The 17,410-nt window shown below is 42.1% G+C and overlaps 1 protein-coding gene across 3 annotated transcripts in view; it reads right to left on the reverse strand.

Annotated features, from left to right (window-relative positions):
• The window catches only part of TGFBRAP1 (transforming growth factor beta receptor associated protein 1), a 57,016-nt gene that overhangs the window by 12,568 nt on the left and 27,038 nt on the right, over window positions 1-17,410 (reverse strand). For all 3 annotated transcript variants that reach the window (XM_024571809.2, XM_045204744.3, XM_045204746.3), the window contains 5 exons: window positions 11,675-11,869; window positions 9,487-9,641; window positions 5,687-5,769; window positions 2,333-2,674; window positions 693-750 (listed from right to left, as the gene is read on the reverse strand). In XM_024571809.2, coding sequence (XP_024427577.2) covers window positions 693-750; window positions 2,333-2,674; window positions 5,687-5,769; window positions 9,487-9,641; window positions 11,675-11,869 — 833 coding nt within the window. The remainder of the gene's footprint in view (window positions 1-692; window positions 751-2,332; window positions 2,675-5,686; window positions 5,770-9,486; window positions 9,642-11,674; window positions 11,870-17,410) is intronic.

The raw sequence follows: 17,410 nt of genomic DNA on the forward strand, positions 1-17,410 counted from the left end.
TGAGGAAAGCATGATACAAAGCAATGCCAGTGGGTGACAGCTAACACCAGGGGCACAGTCTCCTGAGAGTGTGAGATGAGCTCAGTCATACGATGTCAGATGCAAGACCAGCAACAAGACTAACGCTTGGTGCCATTTTAATTCTGGCTGCGCACCCCAGGCAGGGCTACCTGGAGCACTAGACCTAATTAATCCCAGCTCTGCCTCTGGCCAGTGGTCTGAACCTGGCCAAGTGACCGGCCTTGCTCAGCTTTAGTTTCGTCAGAGATGACATGGGATAATAATTTACTCAGCTCTCTGGCAATAGTCATTGTCATTAACAGTTATTAATATCATAAATTTATTAACATGAATAAGAAATTATAAAACAAACTGTTATTCTCAGTTTTAATTTTCTGATAAGGCACTGATGTCATGTGCCTGGTGACTCAATAAGAAATCATAGTTTTATTTCTTAAATTTTCAAAAAATTCAACCTTAATAATGTTCTTTAAAGAGATGTAAAGACAAAGAAAAAACTCTTGGCCAACATTTCTCAAGGAATTCACTTGCTAAAAATAGTACCAATCTTGTTCTTTAAACAAGCTTGTAGATCAGGCAAAAGTGGTCTCTATCACTTTGCGATTTTTTAAAGCAGCACTAAGGTAAAGGGTATTGATTTTGAAACAATACTGAAGTGCTTTTGAACTGACCTGAACTGCAGCCGCATCTTGGTTATTGTAATGATACAGCAGCCCAAGTGCAAAGTACCTGAAAGAAAACAACAGGGTAAGTGCCCTGCCCCCTCCCCCTTCTGTGGGTGGCATCCTCGCTGGGGACACCCCGGCCCTGCCCCCACCCCACCCTCAGCCGCCTTCTATTCAACTCAGAGTTCAACAACAGATTATAGACAACAAAAAGATCCTTATTTCTATTTATTTACTTATGGTATTGAAATGTATGCCCTGTCAATTTTCAAAAAGAATCACATTCAAGTCTAATGTAAGCTGACAAAAAAAACTATAGCTTTTCTGTGGAAAATCACATTTGAAATTGCTTTACAATTTGCTTCAAATATTACTATAATTTCATATCTCTTCAGTTAGCCCTTTTTAACCTAAAATTAGAAGACTATTTGGAAGGCATGCTATCTAAATCATTACTGAAAGAAGGAGTAGGGAGTCTGAACACGAACAACAGAAATAAAGACCAACGGGGTCCAGGTGTCGCAGAGAATGTAACATCAGGGCAAGTCCTGGGGGAGGCACCCAGAGTTCAAGGACATGAATTTCTATTCAGGCTTCATACTTGTGACCTGTATGACCCTGAGCAAGTAGATTACCTTCCCCAGCCCTCCATCTCCTCATTTATAAGTAGAAGGATTAGCAATGACATTAGCATTGCCTGGATAGTTAAGCCATGGCCACCCTTCTCAGTTCTGCAAGTGTGTCCAGCTCCTGGTCCCCCTCCTCCCAGCAGTGACTGGACAAGGGACCCAGGAGGTGTCATATTTTTTCCCTAAAAGAGCAAACTCCCAAGGTGTCGAACTGTTTGCTAGAACTCTTCTCTTTTCCTTAACCTTTCAGAAAGTTTCGCTGACTCTCTGGATCCTACCCTCCTGAGTCCCTACCATGAGGCAGCAGTGTATTTAGGAAACTGAGGGAAATTGCCAGGAGAGCCGGTACCCACTTGGAGACCAGCCATGAGCCTGTGCTGTCCCAGCATCTGAACAGGATCAAGCAATGTGACCACCGTGGTCCCCACAGGAGTTTGTCAGTGCTTCTGCCATTTCAAACACATACCAAAAGTCACAAAGAATCTTACTGCTTAACGGAGTGTAGGGGTTACCCAACATTTTTAAAGACAAACTCCCCTGAGGCCCAGAAGAGTTTAACAACTAGACCAGCTACCCAGGGGGAAGAAGCTGCCAGCTCTGTGATCAATTCAGTCACTATGGGCAAACTGTGTGTAACAGTGTTAATGAACAGTATATAATAAACAGTATAATGAACAGTGTTAAGCCATAACTTCTTATCCGTAACATCAATTATCTATTTATCCAGATGACTATCTGTTCAAATTGGTCATCAGTGGCTAACGTGCACTAGTAATTGTACCAACAAATGTGGTATCTTCCACAGGCAAATCCTAGATGGTACATGGAGGCAACTTAAGGATCACTTCATTTACTAACAAGGCTAGGCTTTGCTCCAAATGTAGAAGGTGCTCTAACCTGAGGGGTGCTGGGCTGGCACTATGACTTCAAGGCAGTCCCTTGATGCATCTCAGAAACTCAAACCCTCTGGCTTTATCAGCTGGGTGGGGAGGGGCTGACGTGGGAGAGAACACTCACTTTTTGTGTTTCTCTAGCCAGGCAGCACTGTCTGTTAGGAGACAGGAGTTCTCGGTGACCAGCAGGTCAAGCAGACTGTCGTGGTCAGCCTCAGCATATAGCTTGAGCAAGGCTGTATCAACGTCTTCCTTGTAGCCGTTTGCTACCTCTGTGCTGCGGACTTCATTCAAGTAGCTCATGAGGAAGCGCTTGCACTTGGCCATCTTCTCCTGGTCCCCTTGGGTCAGCTGGTTCAGGTCTGCGTACTCATGGAGAGGAGGGTGAGACCGTGTGAATGAAGAGGAGGTAGGCAACAGGAAGGGGTAGAGAGAGATCAGCTCCCGGACGTCAAGCTGGCTGCTTCTGCAATTACAGTGTCAAACTAAATGAAGCAAAAAGAGAGAGAGAGTACACATAGGCACACAAAACAACACTGGAGGGGTGTGCATGTCTGTGCACATTAATAGGGAGCTGGATATCTGGGTGAGTGCACCAGAGACCACCTTAATTTGCAAGCATGGCAAAGCACTCCTGAACTGAGTGCCACCACCTGATTCCAAAAAAGAATAGAGGGGACCACGGTGAAAGATGTGCGCACATGGGTTGAAGTGAAATATCAAAACATCTGAACACTGAGTCAGCACCAGTCTCCCTAGAAACCAGGGCAAAAAAAAGAAATGCAAAGGAAATAACACAAAACTATCTGATCAGGGTCTCGTAAAACCAATGTTTTTCCTGGCACTAAATTATAAACAAGTTTATAATTGAATGGTCCATAAAGAAGGGACTTTACAAGACCATAACATACAATTTCCTCAACAATGGTCTTGTAACAGAAGACACAGAAGCATTCATGTGGCCATTTCTGTGGTGACTTGAGAATGTTTCAGAACAACTCAAATGGCTGGCAGTGTCCTAACCTCGTAAGACCCAGGAGGCCCGGTATAGTGATGTCCCTTCTCTACTTCATTGTCAGGCCCTCTCCCATCTCCTCCCTCCAGCCCACTAGTCCTGTCCACAGTGATAACAACAGCAGCATCACCAACTGTGGATCTCAACCCTGGCCAGAATCAGATCCATCTGTGGGAAACCTCTTGAAGAGACACAGCAGAGACCCACCGAGTAAGAGTTTCTGAGGCAGGGCCTGAATCTGCACTTCTGCGATGTTCACTGCATCCGCCTTCCTTCACTTTCTTGGCTTCCTGCATGGCCCCCTTTCTCCCACCCTGCTCTTTACCCACCTTCAGTGGTTCTGTTCATGAATACGTTCAAGCCTCTCAGCATGGCATTTGGACCCTTCCCAAACCGCCTGACAGCCTTACCTACCAATGTCCCTCCCACACTCCAGCCCTCCGCTCCACCTCACTGTTCTGCGCATTCACAGAACTCATGCCACTTAACCCTTGTTGTTGCTGTTCCCTTTGCCTAAAGCAGTGGCTCTCAATGGAAAGCAGTGTTGCTCCCTGGGGGACATGTGGCAATGTCCAGATGTTTTTCTGTCACGAGTAGTAGGTGCTATTGGCCCCCAGCATGTAGAGGCCGGAGCTGCTACAACACATTCTACAGTGCAACCCAACATGTCGATGTGCAATAGGTGAGAAATCCTGGCATAAAGAATGGTTCACCATTTGGGAAACTTCTGCTCATCACTTAGGTGAGAACAAATTCCGATGTCACTCAGTGCTCTGCGATGCTCCCCCACATTCCACTCACAGCACAGTGGCACCTGCACTGGGCAAGGGGCATGCCGCAAGAGCTGGGTGCTGTACTACCCTCACATCCCAGTTTTCATGCTTGGAAGTGGGTACAAGAACAGGCTGCACAACTCCCAGAGGACTAGACACACAGTATGTGTCTCCAAGACAAAAGATACACAGGTTCTATCTTAGCTGCCAGCCATGATTAGTCAATAGTTGCGGCTTCTAGCACCAAAATGAGAAGGAATCTGAGGACAACTCCCAGATCAATGAGAAAAAATGATCATGAATATTAGCAGTGTCTGCAGTGGGCACAGGAAGGGAAGGTGGAATCATGCTTTTCTCAGGAGGGTCTTCTTCAAATACCAATGTTCTCACTCGCAGTTGGACAAAAGCTGTGTAGTAGTCGATAGGTAAGCTATAACGAGGCCAAAGCATGAAGTGTAAACAACTGACAGGACCTACATTTATTCTCTTATAAAATCAGCGAACTTGCCTAGGAATGCGTTGTGACCATTGACCTTGTATTCTAAATGAACCCATGAGAAAAAGATGTACTTGGAGACAGCCATGACCCAAGTAAGGAAGTCTTCAATACTGAAGGGAGAAGACAAGACATGAGAAAAAAGAAACTTGGACCACAGGCACAGAGAATCTATTTAAATCCCAAAGCCACTGATCTTCCAGGAATAGATGGTAACAGCACAGAGAATTTCCATAAGTAAAAGGTATGTAGTGCACCATGATTCAACAAAAGATTCCTTCTTTACTCAGAAGTCTGTTCTCTACAATCCATTTGATGACAGAGCAAGAGATCAGAGCCCTGGTGGGTACCAGTGAGGTCCGGGCCCTGCAGACAGCACCCAGAAGAGGCACTGGACAGCAAGCTATGGAGCGGCATTCTGCTGCGGTTGTTACCGAGACGAAAAGGGTCTCTTCAGAAATTTCATATACATGTTATCTTGTAGACGGCTCTAAACTGTGCAAAATCTATTCCCATCAGACATTTTGAAAGCTTATTCATAGACGATGCTTTAGTAGGGTATTTAGACTATGGTAGCAGGTTTGACCTAATCATCTGCAAAGCACGCTGAGCAAGCACGTGAACCATGGTCTCACTAAGCATGCAGCAGGAGAGGAAAGGGCAGCTTGGAAACAATGAGGCAGGGGTGGTGAGAGGAGAGGTGAGATGGCCCACGGTATAGGGTCACTCGTAAAGCCAGCGGACCTCCATGAGAGGAACGCGACTTCCTCAGAGAGCTAACTTCGAATAGGCCCTTTACAAAGTCTTTAGAAAAAGAACTGTTTTCATAGTCTTCCCAGAAGCACCGCTCTTTTTCTAAACTCATAGCTTCTTGTAAAATCTATGGCGAAAAGGAGAAGTGAACAAGAGGTATTTTCCTAAAAATCTTTCATGTTATCAGATTCACTCTTTAGAACTGCCCTCTCCTCTCTTCACAGGACTGTGATGTCCAGCCCTCCTCAGCCCCCACCCTCTCTAAGATACAGGACAATTGAACTAAGGCTAAGGCAGGTGGGGGTAGTCAAGAATGAGCCTCACCATTACCACATGAAGCCCAATCTAACCACAGTAGCATTTCCACTAGTTTCACAGCTGGAATGAAGGCCTGACCACAAAGGAATACTTGGAAATCTTGCTACCAACACCTCAAATTACCTGAAGAGCTCTTTAGCTTCCAGGAACTGAAGTTGAGCAAACTGTATGAACCCCGCCTGCTGCAGAACCCTTCTGTACATCACCTGCAGAGAAAGACAGGGTCAGAGCTCCAACTCATGCATGAATACCATCCACAGTACGTGACACAAATCAAAAATCTTTTTGACACAAACCTTTTTCTCCTTGATGCATCTTTTTATATAGCATCCTAAACCTTAATATAATTTAAGTCTGTCTGCCTTCTTTCCTTCCTTTTTTTTTCCTTTTGCTTTTCAACAGATGTTCATTTGCACATACCCCTTCCTCAGCACACAGCAGAACCTGAATTTAAGTACCTTTAGTCAGAATGAAAGCGTTTGTTTGGCGGCTGAGTAAACAAACACATCTGCCCTCCAGCAGGCAAATGAGGGGTTCACGGGGGAATTTCTTGTTGATTTTCACACACACTATGAAAGGCAGTCCTGTACACAGGACATTTTTTTTCCCCGGGTCAGGGGCTTCTTCTTTCACTAGTTTCTCCAGAGATGTTTCTTCTCTTTAAGAAACACTAGCTTTTAAAGGTCTAAATTCTCTGTCTCTTTGGATCTCTAGAAGGAATATTCTTTTAATCCCGGTCCCACAGTTAAAGTTCTGGATAAATCCCTCTCTAGTTCAGAACTCAATGAAGTAAAACCAATACTTGCTTTACATGAAGAGAACGGAGTGAAATGGTGAAATGCCAGTCTATTGAACATCTGGTCTCCTTTCCTTTCCCTTTCTGGTTTCTCTAAGCCTAGGGTCTAGCATTTGGTCACAAGCATCCTAAAGTTAAAATAAGTAATGTGCTTTATTATAAGTCATACCTAACCCTTAAAAACATACATGCCTAATTAGGAAAAATTATTTCTAAACAAAAAACCTTATGCTCCATAATTCATTATATCAGAGCTCTGTTTGAAGACCAGTTTGCAGCTCTGAACTACCCATTCATCCATTCCTTTGTATTTCAGCCCAGAAATGAGCACTGGTGAGGAACAGAAAGAGAAGAGTCCATCCAGGAACTCCGGGAGGGAAAGTGTGAACCTGAGGAGTAAACGGATGTGGGTTAAATGTTAACATATATAACTCCAGAAGACAAGGGAGTTTCAGATCTGCCTGGAGGAGCAGGAAGGATTCAGAGGACAGGGACATTTAAGCAAGGTATTGAAAGAGTATTTTATTGAGTATGGAAGTATGCTCCCGTAACAGCAATGCATGAATAACAAGTAAGGCAAAGGGGAAAGGTGGAGAGGTGTGTGAACATGTGTGGCATGTTCCACCAACTGGGGAGGGAGGCACAAGGGGTAACGGGGGCTGCTCTGACTTCATCAGCCTCCTGTCCAGAGGCAAAGCGGCCTCAGCCATTGTGTCTTCCTGTCTTTGCATAATGGTACTGGTTATTTTTTAAATTGTTTTGAATATTAAAAAATGTTTTAAAATGCCTCTCAGTGGGCTTACACATTGTAGGCCTCAACCGCTATTAGTTCCCTGTGTCCTCCACCCTTTGAGGTGAAGTGTTTCACAGGGGGAAGTGGGGAGCAGGGAAGAGGACAGAAGTGGGCTGGGCCAATCATGGCGTGCCTTCAAGGGGTGGGTGTCACCTTAAGCAATGGGGCACCACTGATGTATTTTAAGCAAAGGATTTGATCTATGTTTTAGAAAGATCATTCCAGAGTGGCGTGGAGGGTGGCACAGACACACAGGAGGGAGGCTCTTAAAATCATCCAGGCAAAACAGAAGGGTCTGTGAGCCAGCAGCTACAGCAGGTGCTGCGAATAAGGGCTGGGTTGGAGACCATTCTGAGGGTGTTTCCAGTGCTGGATATATGTGTGTAGAGCAACAGGGAGAAGGCAGAGGGCATGTTAGGAAGGAAAAACACCAACTAAGATAACAGATTAAAGAGCAAGATGACTAGTAACGTTCTCTAATACTGACTGATTATCTCTCCCCTTGGCAAAAACAGAAAGAAAAAGCAAAAAGCAGACAAACGACATTGACAACCCCTTTAATAAAATGTTACAAACTTAAAGTGCGTACATGTGTGTGAGCAAGAGGACGGGGCACCCCAACATGTGGCCTGTCTAGACATCCAACACAGCTACAGACCGCAGCTGGCACGCCCACTCTACAGGAGGACAGAGAAGGTAAAGCGAGGCCGGCAGGGCAGGGCAGGTCTCGCAGATCCCCTGGCAGTCTGATCGGCACCCTCTCAGCAGGGTCACCCTCCCTACCAGGAGGTGTTAGGAAAACACTGCAGAAGCGTGTGCAGAGCAGGCCCAGAGGAGGAGCTTTCTTGTGTTTGCTTTTGCTGCCCTCTGCTGAGTGCTGATAGGTCTTACTTTAAAAAATTAAGAAGGTCCCTGGCTATGTGCTCAGTTGGTTAGAACGTAGTCCCAACATCCTGATACACCAAGGTTGTGGGTTTGATCCCTGGTCAGGGCACATACAAGAAGCAACCAATGAATGCACAAATAGTGGAATAACAAGGCATTATTTATCTCTCACTCTCTCTCTCTGTCTCTCTCTAAAATCAATAAATAAAAAAAATTAAAAGAAATCACATCAGGCTGTTAAAAAAATAAAACAAAAAATTAGGAAGGAAGATGAAAAGTTTATCCATATTTAAATATAGCCCTGGCCGAGTGGCTTAGTTGGTTGGGACATCGTTCCACGCACCAAAAGTTTGCAGGTTCGATTCCTGGTCAGGGCACATAACTAGGCTGTGGATTTGATCACCGGTCAGTGGGCATGCAGGAGACAACTGATCAATGTTTCTCTCTTTCCCTCTCTACCTCCCCCTTCCTCTCTCTGTAAAAATCAATAGACATATCCTCGAATGAGGATTAAAAAGTGTATATGTAAAAGATGCCCTTTTTCACACCCCAAGACCATAAAGTACACCTCCCGTCTTTGACATTCAGAATCTACCCTTTTCAGCATAAAGCCACTGAGGCCAAAAAGCATTATTTCATTTGACAACTATCACATACTCATGTGAAAATCTGATCCATCTGTAACAATCAGGGGATTCTTCTTAATTCATGAGAACTTCTAATGATCGACTGAGATAGTCAGATGGAGCATACACATACCCATATTACATTTTATTTCTCTCAAGTGCATACAGTAACCTGAAGTAACCTAACAGCTGATCAAGTAGTAATTTTTAGGGAGGGAACTTCATTTCGTCAGACCTAAGAATAATTTGTGATTATTATTTCCATTACATTTATCATACCAACTATATTAAAGTTAGTGTTTCTTAAATGCATTAATGTTTTCTCCTAAGGAAATTAATTAGATAGATTCCTGCCATATTAGGTGGTTATCAGTATAGTTAACAAAGCTTTTCCTGAAGATAATATAAATCTAAATTCTTAAAATTCATCCCATCCCAACAAACACAAATTCTAAAATTAGGAAACAAATTAACCTGATGTTGCTCTTTTGGTTTTTAAGGATTATGTCCCTGATTCTTCTCCAAAGGCCTACTGAAGGAGAAAGGTGACTAGAAATACAACTTGGCATATGAGGAATGGAAGTCAGAGGTTCAAATCTGACTTGGCCTGTTAGCAGTATCCCATCAGCCCAGCTGCCTGGCTGCTCTGCAGCCCATTTCCTCCTCTGCACAATGTGGATGTGTCGAAGAAATTCAGTAACAGATACAAACACAATCTGCCAGGTCTGGCGCACAGGAAGAGTCCCCCAAATGTGGGTTAAATCCAAATGTTCTCTGCTTGGTGGCCTAAAGGCATGCTTTCTATGACCAGCTAGTTTCAAACCTGAAATTTTTCCTTTGGAATGTTCCTCCGGGCTCCTTTTGCTAAAACCAAAGCCTCCTCCACTCTACGGCTTGCTAGAAGATCCTGTATTTGTTTTTCTAGAGGTAATGGAACCAAGATGTAAACGGCTTTACTTGTGGCGACAATCACTCTTCCTGGGAAGAAATTCAACATTGTTAGGGAGGGATAGACATACTGCCTGCAGTAAAACGTCTGGCTTTCCCCCAGCAGAATCCTGCTCTGGTTTGTTGATCAATTTCATGAGCTTTGTCCCAACCCAGAATTCCTACAGCAATTATAAATTACGATGCTTCTCTTTTCTTCATCTCATACTTTCAACTGTCAGCAAAGGACAAACTTTTAACACTGCATTTCTGAAGTGTAAATTATGCTTTTTTGCATTTTTTATATGAAAGTGTTGATAAATTTAAAACCAGTTAAGTAGATACCCAATATATACTCCAATAAGATTGTAGAGATGTTATGAAAAATTATCAATAAGAATTATGATATACCTCATATAAAGGTTTTAAAAATTTACTTTCTCTCCATGTTAGTTTACTGGAAACTAAGATCATAATGCAGCATTCTGAACCATGAGACAGTATTTCATATTCAACCACCATCAGAATACCTCCACATCTTGGCATTACCTTATTCATTTCCCCGCAAAGCTGTGAGTTAACCTGACCTGTGGCCAACACTGTCACCCTCATTTCACCTGGGGAAGCTTAGTGTCAGAGCTACAATCCAAGATGAGCTCCCAGTATGAAGCTTTTCCATTGAGTTTTGCTCCCTTCTGGAGACACTTTTTAAGTTATTATGTGCACATAGGAAGCAATGGCACAATCTTTTCTGTCAGTCTATAGGATGGCTCAGCGTTAGCCAAGCCTTTGCTGGTCCTCAGCTCGCCTCTTCCTGCGATCACATCCACCCCAGCCCCATTGCCTGCTCATCCAAGCCCTCCTCCTCTTGCCCGCATCGTTGTCCCATCTCCCCTCCTGGTCTTTCTGCTCTGCTCTCCCGTCTAGATGGTCTGTCTGCCATTATCACACCAAAGTAATTTTTCTCACACTTAGATGAGATTCTGCCCCTTCTCTGTGCTGGTATGCCTTTTGCCAGGAAGTTTCCCTTGTTCCCACCAAGGGTGGGTTCTGTCATCAGCCTCCCTCTGTCCACGACCCCGTCCCCTCTAGCACCGCAGCACTGTTGTGAAATGTGCTCTTCTCCAAGGCACGTGTCAGGGCCTCCAACTGGAATCTGACATGCTTAATGTGGGGACTATGTCTCCGTATGTTCATATCCCTAGCATCTCAAAAAGGAAGGTCAGTGTGTGATAAGCCAAGATCCTTAAATGGCAAGTGCAATGTATAAATCTAGGTTAATTCCTGCCTTGAGGAAAATATCATAAAAGGCATTCTTAGGACAACTGGGGAAATCTGAACACAGGAGGGATACTAGAGCTCATTTTCTAAGGTGTAAAAAGGGCTTTGTGGCTATATAGGAAAATGCCCTTTTTGGGATGTGTTATGGATTAAATACCACAATATCTTCTGCTGACTTTCAATATTAATAAGTGTTACATCTAGGTGAATATAGTACCTTTGACAACACTCATAATAAAATTTGGAAGTAAAACAGATCCCTCCTCTGGCTCACCACTGCACACAGAGGCAGTCCCTCCCTGACTGCCCTGGTCTCCTCCCTGCCCTGGACTCCAACCTTCCTTACAAGCCATGCACTACAGTCACACCGAACTGCTTGCATGGTCTGAAGTGCAAGGTTCACTCTGGAGCAGATTGGCATGTACCTTGCTCTATACCTGAAGGTTCTTTCACACCAGATCTACTTGGCTGACTCCTACTTACCCTTAAAGATTTGGCTCAAATACCACCTCCTTCAGGAAGCCCTCCCTAACATTTCTAGGAAATACTTCTTTCTCTGCTCTCCCAATTGCCATTACTTTACTCTATGAAGCTCTTCAACTGCTGCAGCTATTGTTTAAATGCCTCTCTCCCCATCAACCCCAGAGCCCCTGCAGCGCAGAATGTGTGTTACCATCTACTGTGTATCTTCTATGCTCAGCATAAGGCCTGGTCCCTAAGGGGCCCTTAGTAGCATTTACTGCAGAAATACCATAAAAAAGTCGATAACTAAATATTGTTAAGATTTTTGTATAAACTCGTACCTTCAAAATCCTGTAGAATGTGGCCTTCTTTAAAGGGCAGGGTCTGCTTTAGCTGCTGATCCAACATGCTGTGAACTGTGATGAATTCATCGTCGAGTGCTATGACATACGGGAAGCAGACAGCCGCCCCAACCACATTCTCTGACCAGTGCACAGGAGCTCGCTGAGAAATCCCAGCAACTGTGGCAAACATGCCTAGAAAAACAGAAGGAGTCAGGACTTTCAAATAACTATGGTATTTTCTTTCCTGTGTCTAGATGCAGAATAACCCCTACTTTCATTATATTTCAAGATAGGAAAGGTAATATATTTATGCTGCATGTGTGAAGAACTCTGTATGACTCCATTTTCATGAGGACTAGCTCCCCCAGAAAGTATATCTTATATTTACTTCCAACTAAAAGTGAAGGTAAACAAATGTTTACATATACCCACATGAAGGTTTATAACACACATGTCTTTATAAGTAGGGAAAAGTTACTATCAAACAACTTTAGGAAGTTTCACAAGCTTTCTTTGATATCTATTGCTCCAAATGGTTTACATCTCTAAGTTACAGCTCTTCCTTATTCATTCATTCAACAATGTATATTGAATATATTCATTCAAATATTTATTGAGCCCCTACAATGTGCCAGGGACTTTATAAGGCTTCTTATTAGAAACTGTCCCTGCTCAGAGCTGATGTCTAATTTTGGATATATATGCACTATAATACAAAGATGGAACCAATTTTGCAATTCCAGAGAGTGCTGTTAGGTGTTTGCCAATGATAACTTCCATACTGAACTATTAAACAACAGTTTACCTATCTTGTACATAAATCACTAAATGAACCATTTCCAAATGAGCGTTTATAATCCACAGATTCTGGGGGTGCACGCATCTCCCAATAAAGTCACAATTGCCTAACACAAACAGTTCTTTCACCTTACCTATTTCTCTTTGACCCTTTAAGTCTCTAACAATCATTAAAGAAAGACTAACAACTCAATAAAAAAATTAACAAAGGATATGAATCAGTAAGTCACAGAAGACAAAATGCTAAGCCACAGGGGGCATCAAGAATCTGAAATTAGGACTGAGCTTTTAGGAGAAAATTAGATGAGTATGAACTTAAATTTTCTATGCGGTTAGACCAGTCCCTAAAGAACCTAAAGGGGAAAGAAAATGCTCTGGGCAGGTGAGACAATAAAACCTGGAGCTCTGAAAAGACCAGAGTCAGACCCTGTTAGACCCACAAACGACAGTTCAAGACCAGCGAGCTCAGGAGATTAAGGAGACAGCACCAATGACTCCCAGTGGCATTCTACCATACAAGTTCATACCATAAACCCAGAGAGTCAGAAGACATCAATTAAAGAAGCAGAGGCTAACAAGAAGAGTCTCACAAACAATGGGAAGAAAAAGAAACAATCCCCAAATAAAAGGAAAGGAGGAATCCTCAGAAAGAATGCTAAATGAAATAGAGGCAAGTCAACTATCAGATATTAAGTTCAAAGCATTGGTTATCAGGAAGCTCACTGAACTCACAGAGAACCACCAGAAACTACAGGGAAAGTACAATGAACTCATTGCAAACTATATCAACATGAAAAAGGAAATAGAAACTATCAACAAGGGCCAAGAGGAAATGAAGAATACAATTTCTGAATTGAAGAACACAGTAGAAGGAATGAAAAGCAGACTTGATGAAGCAGAGGATCGGATCAGCAAGCGGGAGGACAAAGTAGGAAAAAACACCCAGAAAGAGCAAGAAAAGGAAAGGAGACTAAGAAACAATGAAGAGGGATTAAGGGAAATGCAGGACCACATGAAATGTAATAATATCCGTATAATAGGAATACCAGAAGGAGAAGAAGAAGAGCAAGGGATAGACAACCTGTTTGAAAAAGTAATGATGGAATATTTCCCTAATCTGATGAGAGAAAAAGTCACCCAAATCCAGGAAACACAGAGAGTCCCAAGCAAGAGGAACCCAAAGAGGCCCATTGCAAGATACGTCATAAATAAAATGGCAAAATTCCAAGACAAAGAGAGGACCTTAAAGGCAGCAAGGGAGAAACAGCAAGTAACATACAAGGGAGCCACAATAAGGCTGGAAGCTGACTTCTCAATGGAAACGCTCCAAGCCAGAAGAGAAAGGCAAAAAATATTCCAAGTAATGAGAACTAGAGGCCTGCAACTAAGACTACTTTACCCAGCAAGGTTCTCAATCAAGATAGAAGGCCAAATAAACAGCTTCCCAGACAAAAGAAGTCTAAAAGAATACACCTCCACCAAACCAGCTCTGCAAGAGATGCTAAAGGGCCTGATTTAAGGAAAGGAAGGAAAAGAGAAAGAGAGAGGACACAGGTATGAAAAAATGGCAATGAATAACCACCTATCAATAATAACCTTAAAAAAAGGAGGCAATGAATAACTACCTATCGATAATAACCTTAAACGTAAATGGATTAAATGCTCCAATCAAAAGACATAGAATAGCTGAATGGATAAGAAAACATGACCCACACATATGCTGCCTACAGGAAACCTACCTCAGGACAAAAGACCTACACAGACTGAAAGTGAAGGGCTGGAAACAAATTTTCCAAGCAAACGGACAGGAAAAAAAAGCAGGGGTAGCAATACTCATATCAGACAAAATAGACTTCAAAAGAAGGGCCATAAAGAGAGACCCAGAAGGTCACTTCATAATATTCAAAGGAAGAATCCACCAAGAAAACATAAACATTGTAAATATATATGCACCCAACATAGGAGCACCCAAATACATAAAGAAAATGTGGAGGACTTCAAGAAAGATATTGACAGCAACACAATTATAGTAGGGGACTTTAACACCCCACTGTCAAAAATGGACAGATCTTCCCAACAAAATATTAAGAAGGATATTGTGTCACTGAACAATACCCTAGAGGAAATGGAGTTAACTGATATATATAAATAGCTTTTCATCCCAAAGAAGCAAAATACATATTCTTTTCAAGTCTACATGGAACATTTTCAAAGATAGACCACATGATAGGACACAAAGCAAGCCTCAACAAATTCAAGAAAACTGAAATCATACCAAGCATTTTCTCTGACCACAAGGGACTGAAACTAGAAACCAACCCCAAAGGAAAAAAACCAAACGCTCAAAATCATGGGGACTGAATAGCATGCTATTAAACAATGAATGGGTCAAGAATGAGATCAAGGAAGAAATCAAAAAGTTTCCGGAAATGAACGAAAATGAACTCACAACACCCAAAACTTATAGCACACAGCAAAGGCAGTCCTGGGAGGGAACTTCATAGGAATACAGGCCTACCTTAAGAAGATAGAAACATTTCAAACAAACAACCTGACTCTACACCTACAAGAACTCAAGGAACAACAAAAAAGACAACCCAGAAAAAGTAGAAGGAAGGATATAACCAAGATCAGAGCAGAGTTCAATGACATAGAGACTAAAAGCACAATTGTAAGGATCAATGAATCCAGGAGCTGGTCTTTGAAAAGAAAAACAAAACCGACAAGACTTTAAGTAGGCTCATCAAGAAAAAAAGAGAGAGGATCCAAATAAACACAATTAGAAATGAAAGAGGAGAGATTACAACTGATACCACAGAAATACAAAGGATTGTAAGAACTTACTACGAAGAACTGTATGCCAAGAAATTTGAAAACCTAGGTGAAATGGACACATTTCTAGAAAAATATAATCTTCCAAAACTGAATGAAGAAGCAGCAGAAAACCTGAACAGACCAATAACAGCAGACAAAATTGAAGCAGTCATCAAAAAACACCCAACACACGAAAACGCTGGACCAGATGGTTTCACAGGAGAATTCTACAAAGCATTTAAGGAAGAGCTAACCCCTATCCTTCACAGACTATTCGAAAAAATCCAAACTGATGGAAGACTCCCAAACTCTTTTTATGAAGCCAGCATCACCTTAATCCCAAAACCAGATAAAGACACAACAAAGAAAGAAAACTTCAGGCCAATATCGCTGATGAACATAGACACTAAAATTCTCAACACAATATTGGCAAACCGCATCCAGCAAAACATTAAAAAGATCATACACCATGACCAAGTGGGATTCGTCCCAGGGATGCAAGGATGGTACAATATTCGCAAATCAATAAACATAATACATCACATCAACAACAGCAAAGACAAAAATCACATGATCCTATCAATAGATGCAGAAAAAGCATTTGATAAGGTACAGCACCCATTTCTGATAAAAACACTCAGCAAAGTGGGGACAGACGGAGCATTCTTCAACATAATAAAGGCCATATATGAGAGACCTACAGCCAACATCATACTCAATGGACAAAAACTTAGAGCTTTCCCACTAAGATCAGGAACAAGACAAGGATGCCCTCTCTCACCACTCCTATTCAACATAGTATTGGAAGTCCTAGCCACAGCAATCAGACAAGAAAAAGCAACAAAAGGCATGCAAATTGGAAAGGGGGAAACGAAACTGTCACTGTTTGCAGATAACATGATAGTGTACATGGAAAATCCTATAGACTCCACCAAAAAACTACTCGACCTAATAAATGAATTTGGCAAAACAGCTGGATACAAAGTCAATACTCAGAAATCAAAGGCATTCCTGTACACCAACAATGACACTGCAGAAACAGAAATCAGGAAAAAAATCCCATTTGATACAGCAACAAGAAAAATAAAGTACCTAGGAATAAACCTAACCAAGGAGGTACAAGACCTGTACTCAGAAAACTACACAACACTGAAGAAAGAAATTAAGGAAGACACAAACAAATGGAAGCATGGACCACGCTCATGGATTGGAAGAAGAATTAACATCATCAAAATGGCCATACTACCCAAAGCGATTTATAGATTCAATGCAATCCCTATTAAAGTACCCATGACATATTTCACAGGTATAGAACAAAAATTTCAGAAATTCACATGGAACCATAAACGACCCCGAATAGCTGCAGCAATTTTGAGAAAGAAGAACAAAGCAGGAGGGATCACAATACCTGATATCAAGCTGTATTACAAGGCCACTGTAATCAAAACAGCCTGGTAGTGCCATAAAAACAGGCACATAGACCAATGGAACAGAACAGAGAGTCCAGAAATAAACTCAAGTCTTTACGGTCAATTAATATTTGACAAAGGAGGCAGGAACATAAAATGGAGCAAAAACAGCCTCTTCAACAATTGGTGTTGGGAGATCTGGACAGCTACATGCAAAAAAATGAAACTTGATCACCAACTCACACCATACACAAAAATAAATTCAAGGTGGATAAAAGACTTAAATATAAGTCGTGACACCATAAAAGTCCTAGATGAAAATATTGGCAGGAAAATCTCAGACATTCAACGCAGCAACATCCTCACAGACACGTCCCCTAAAACAAGGGACTTAAAGGAAAAAATAAACAAATGGGACCTCATCAAAATAAAAAGCTTCTGCATGGCTTTTGAAGCTAAAGAAAACAGCATTGAAATGAAAAGAGAACCAATGGAATGGGAAAACATATTTGCCAATGATACTTCAGACAAGGGCCTGATCTCCAAAATATATAAAGAACTCACAGGACTCCACTCCAGGAAGACAAACAACCCAATTAAAAAATGGGCAAAGGACTTGAACAGACACTTCTCCAAGGAAGACATACAGAGGGCCCAGAGACATAGAAAAGATGCTGAGCATCACTAGCCATCAGAAAGATGCAAATTAAAA

Source organism: Desmodus rotundus, chromosome 5, assembly GCF_022682495.2.
Source record: "Desmodus rotundus isolate HL8 chromosome 5, HLdesRot8A.1, whole genome shotgun sequence".
NCBI lineage: Eukaryota > Metazoa > Chordata > Mammalia > Chiroptera > Phyllostomidae > Desmodus > Desmodus rotundus.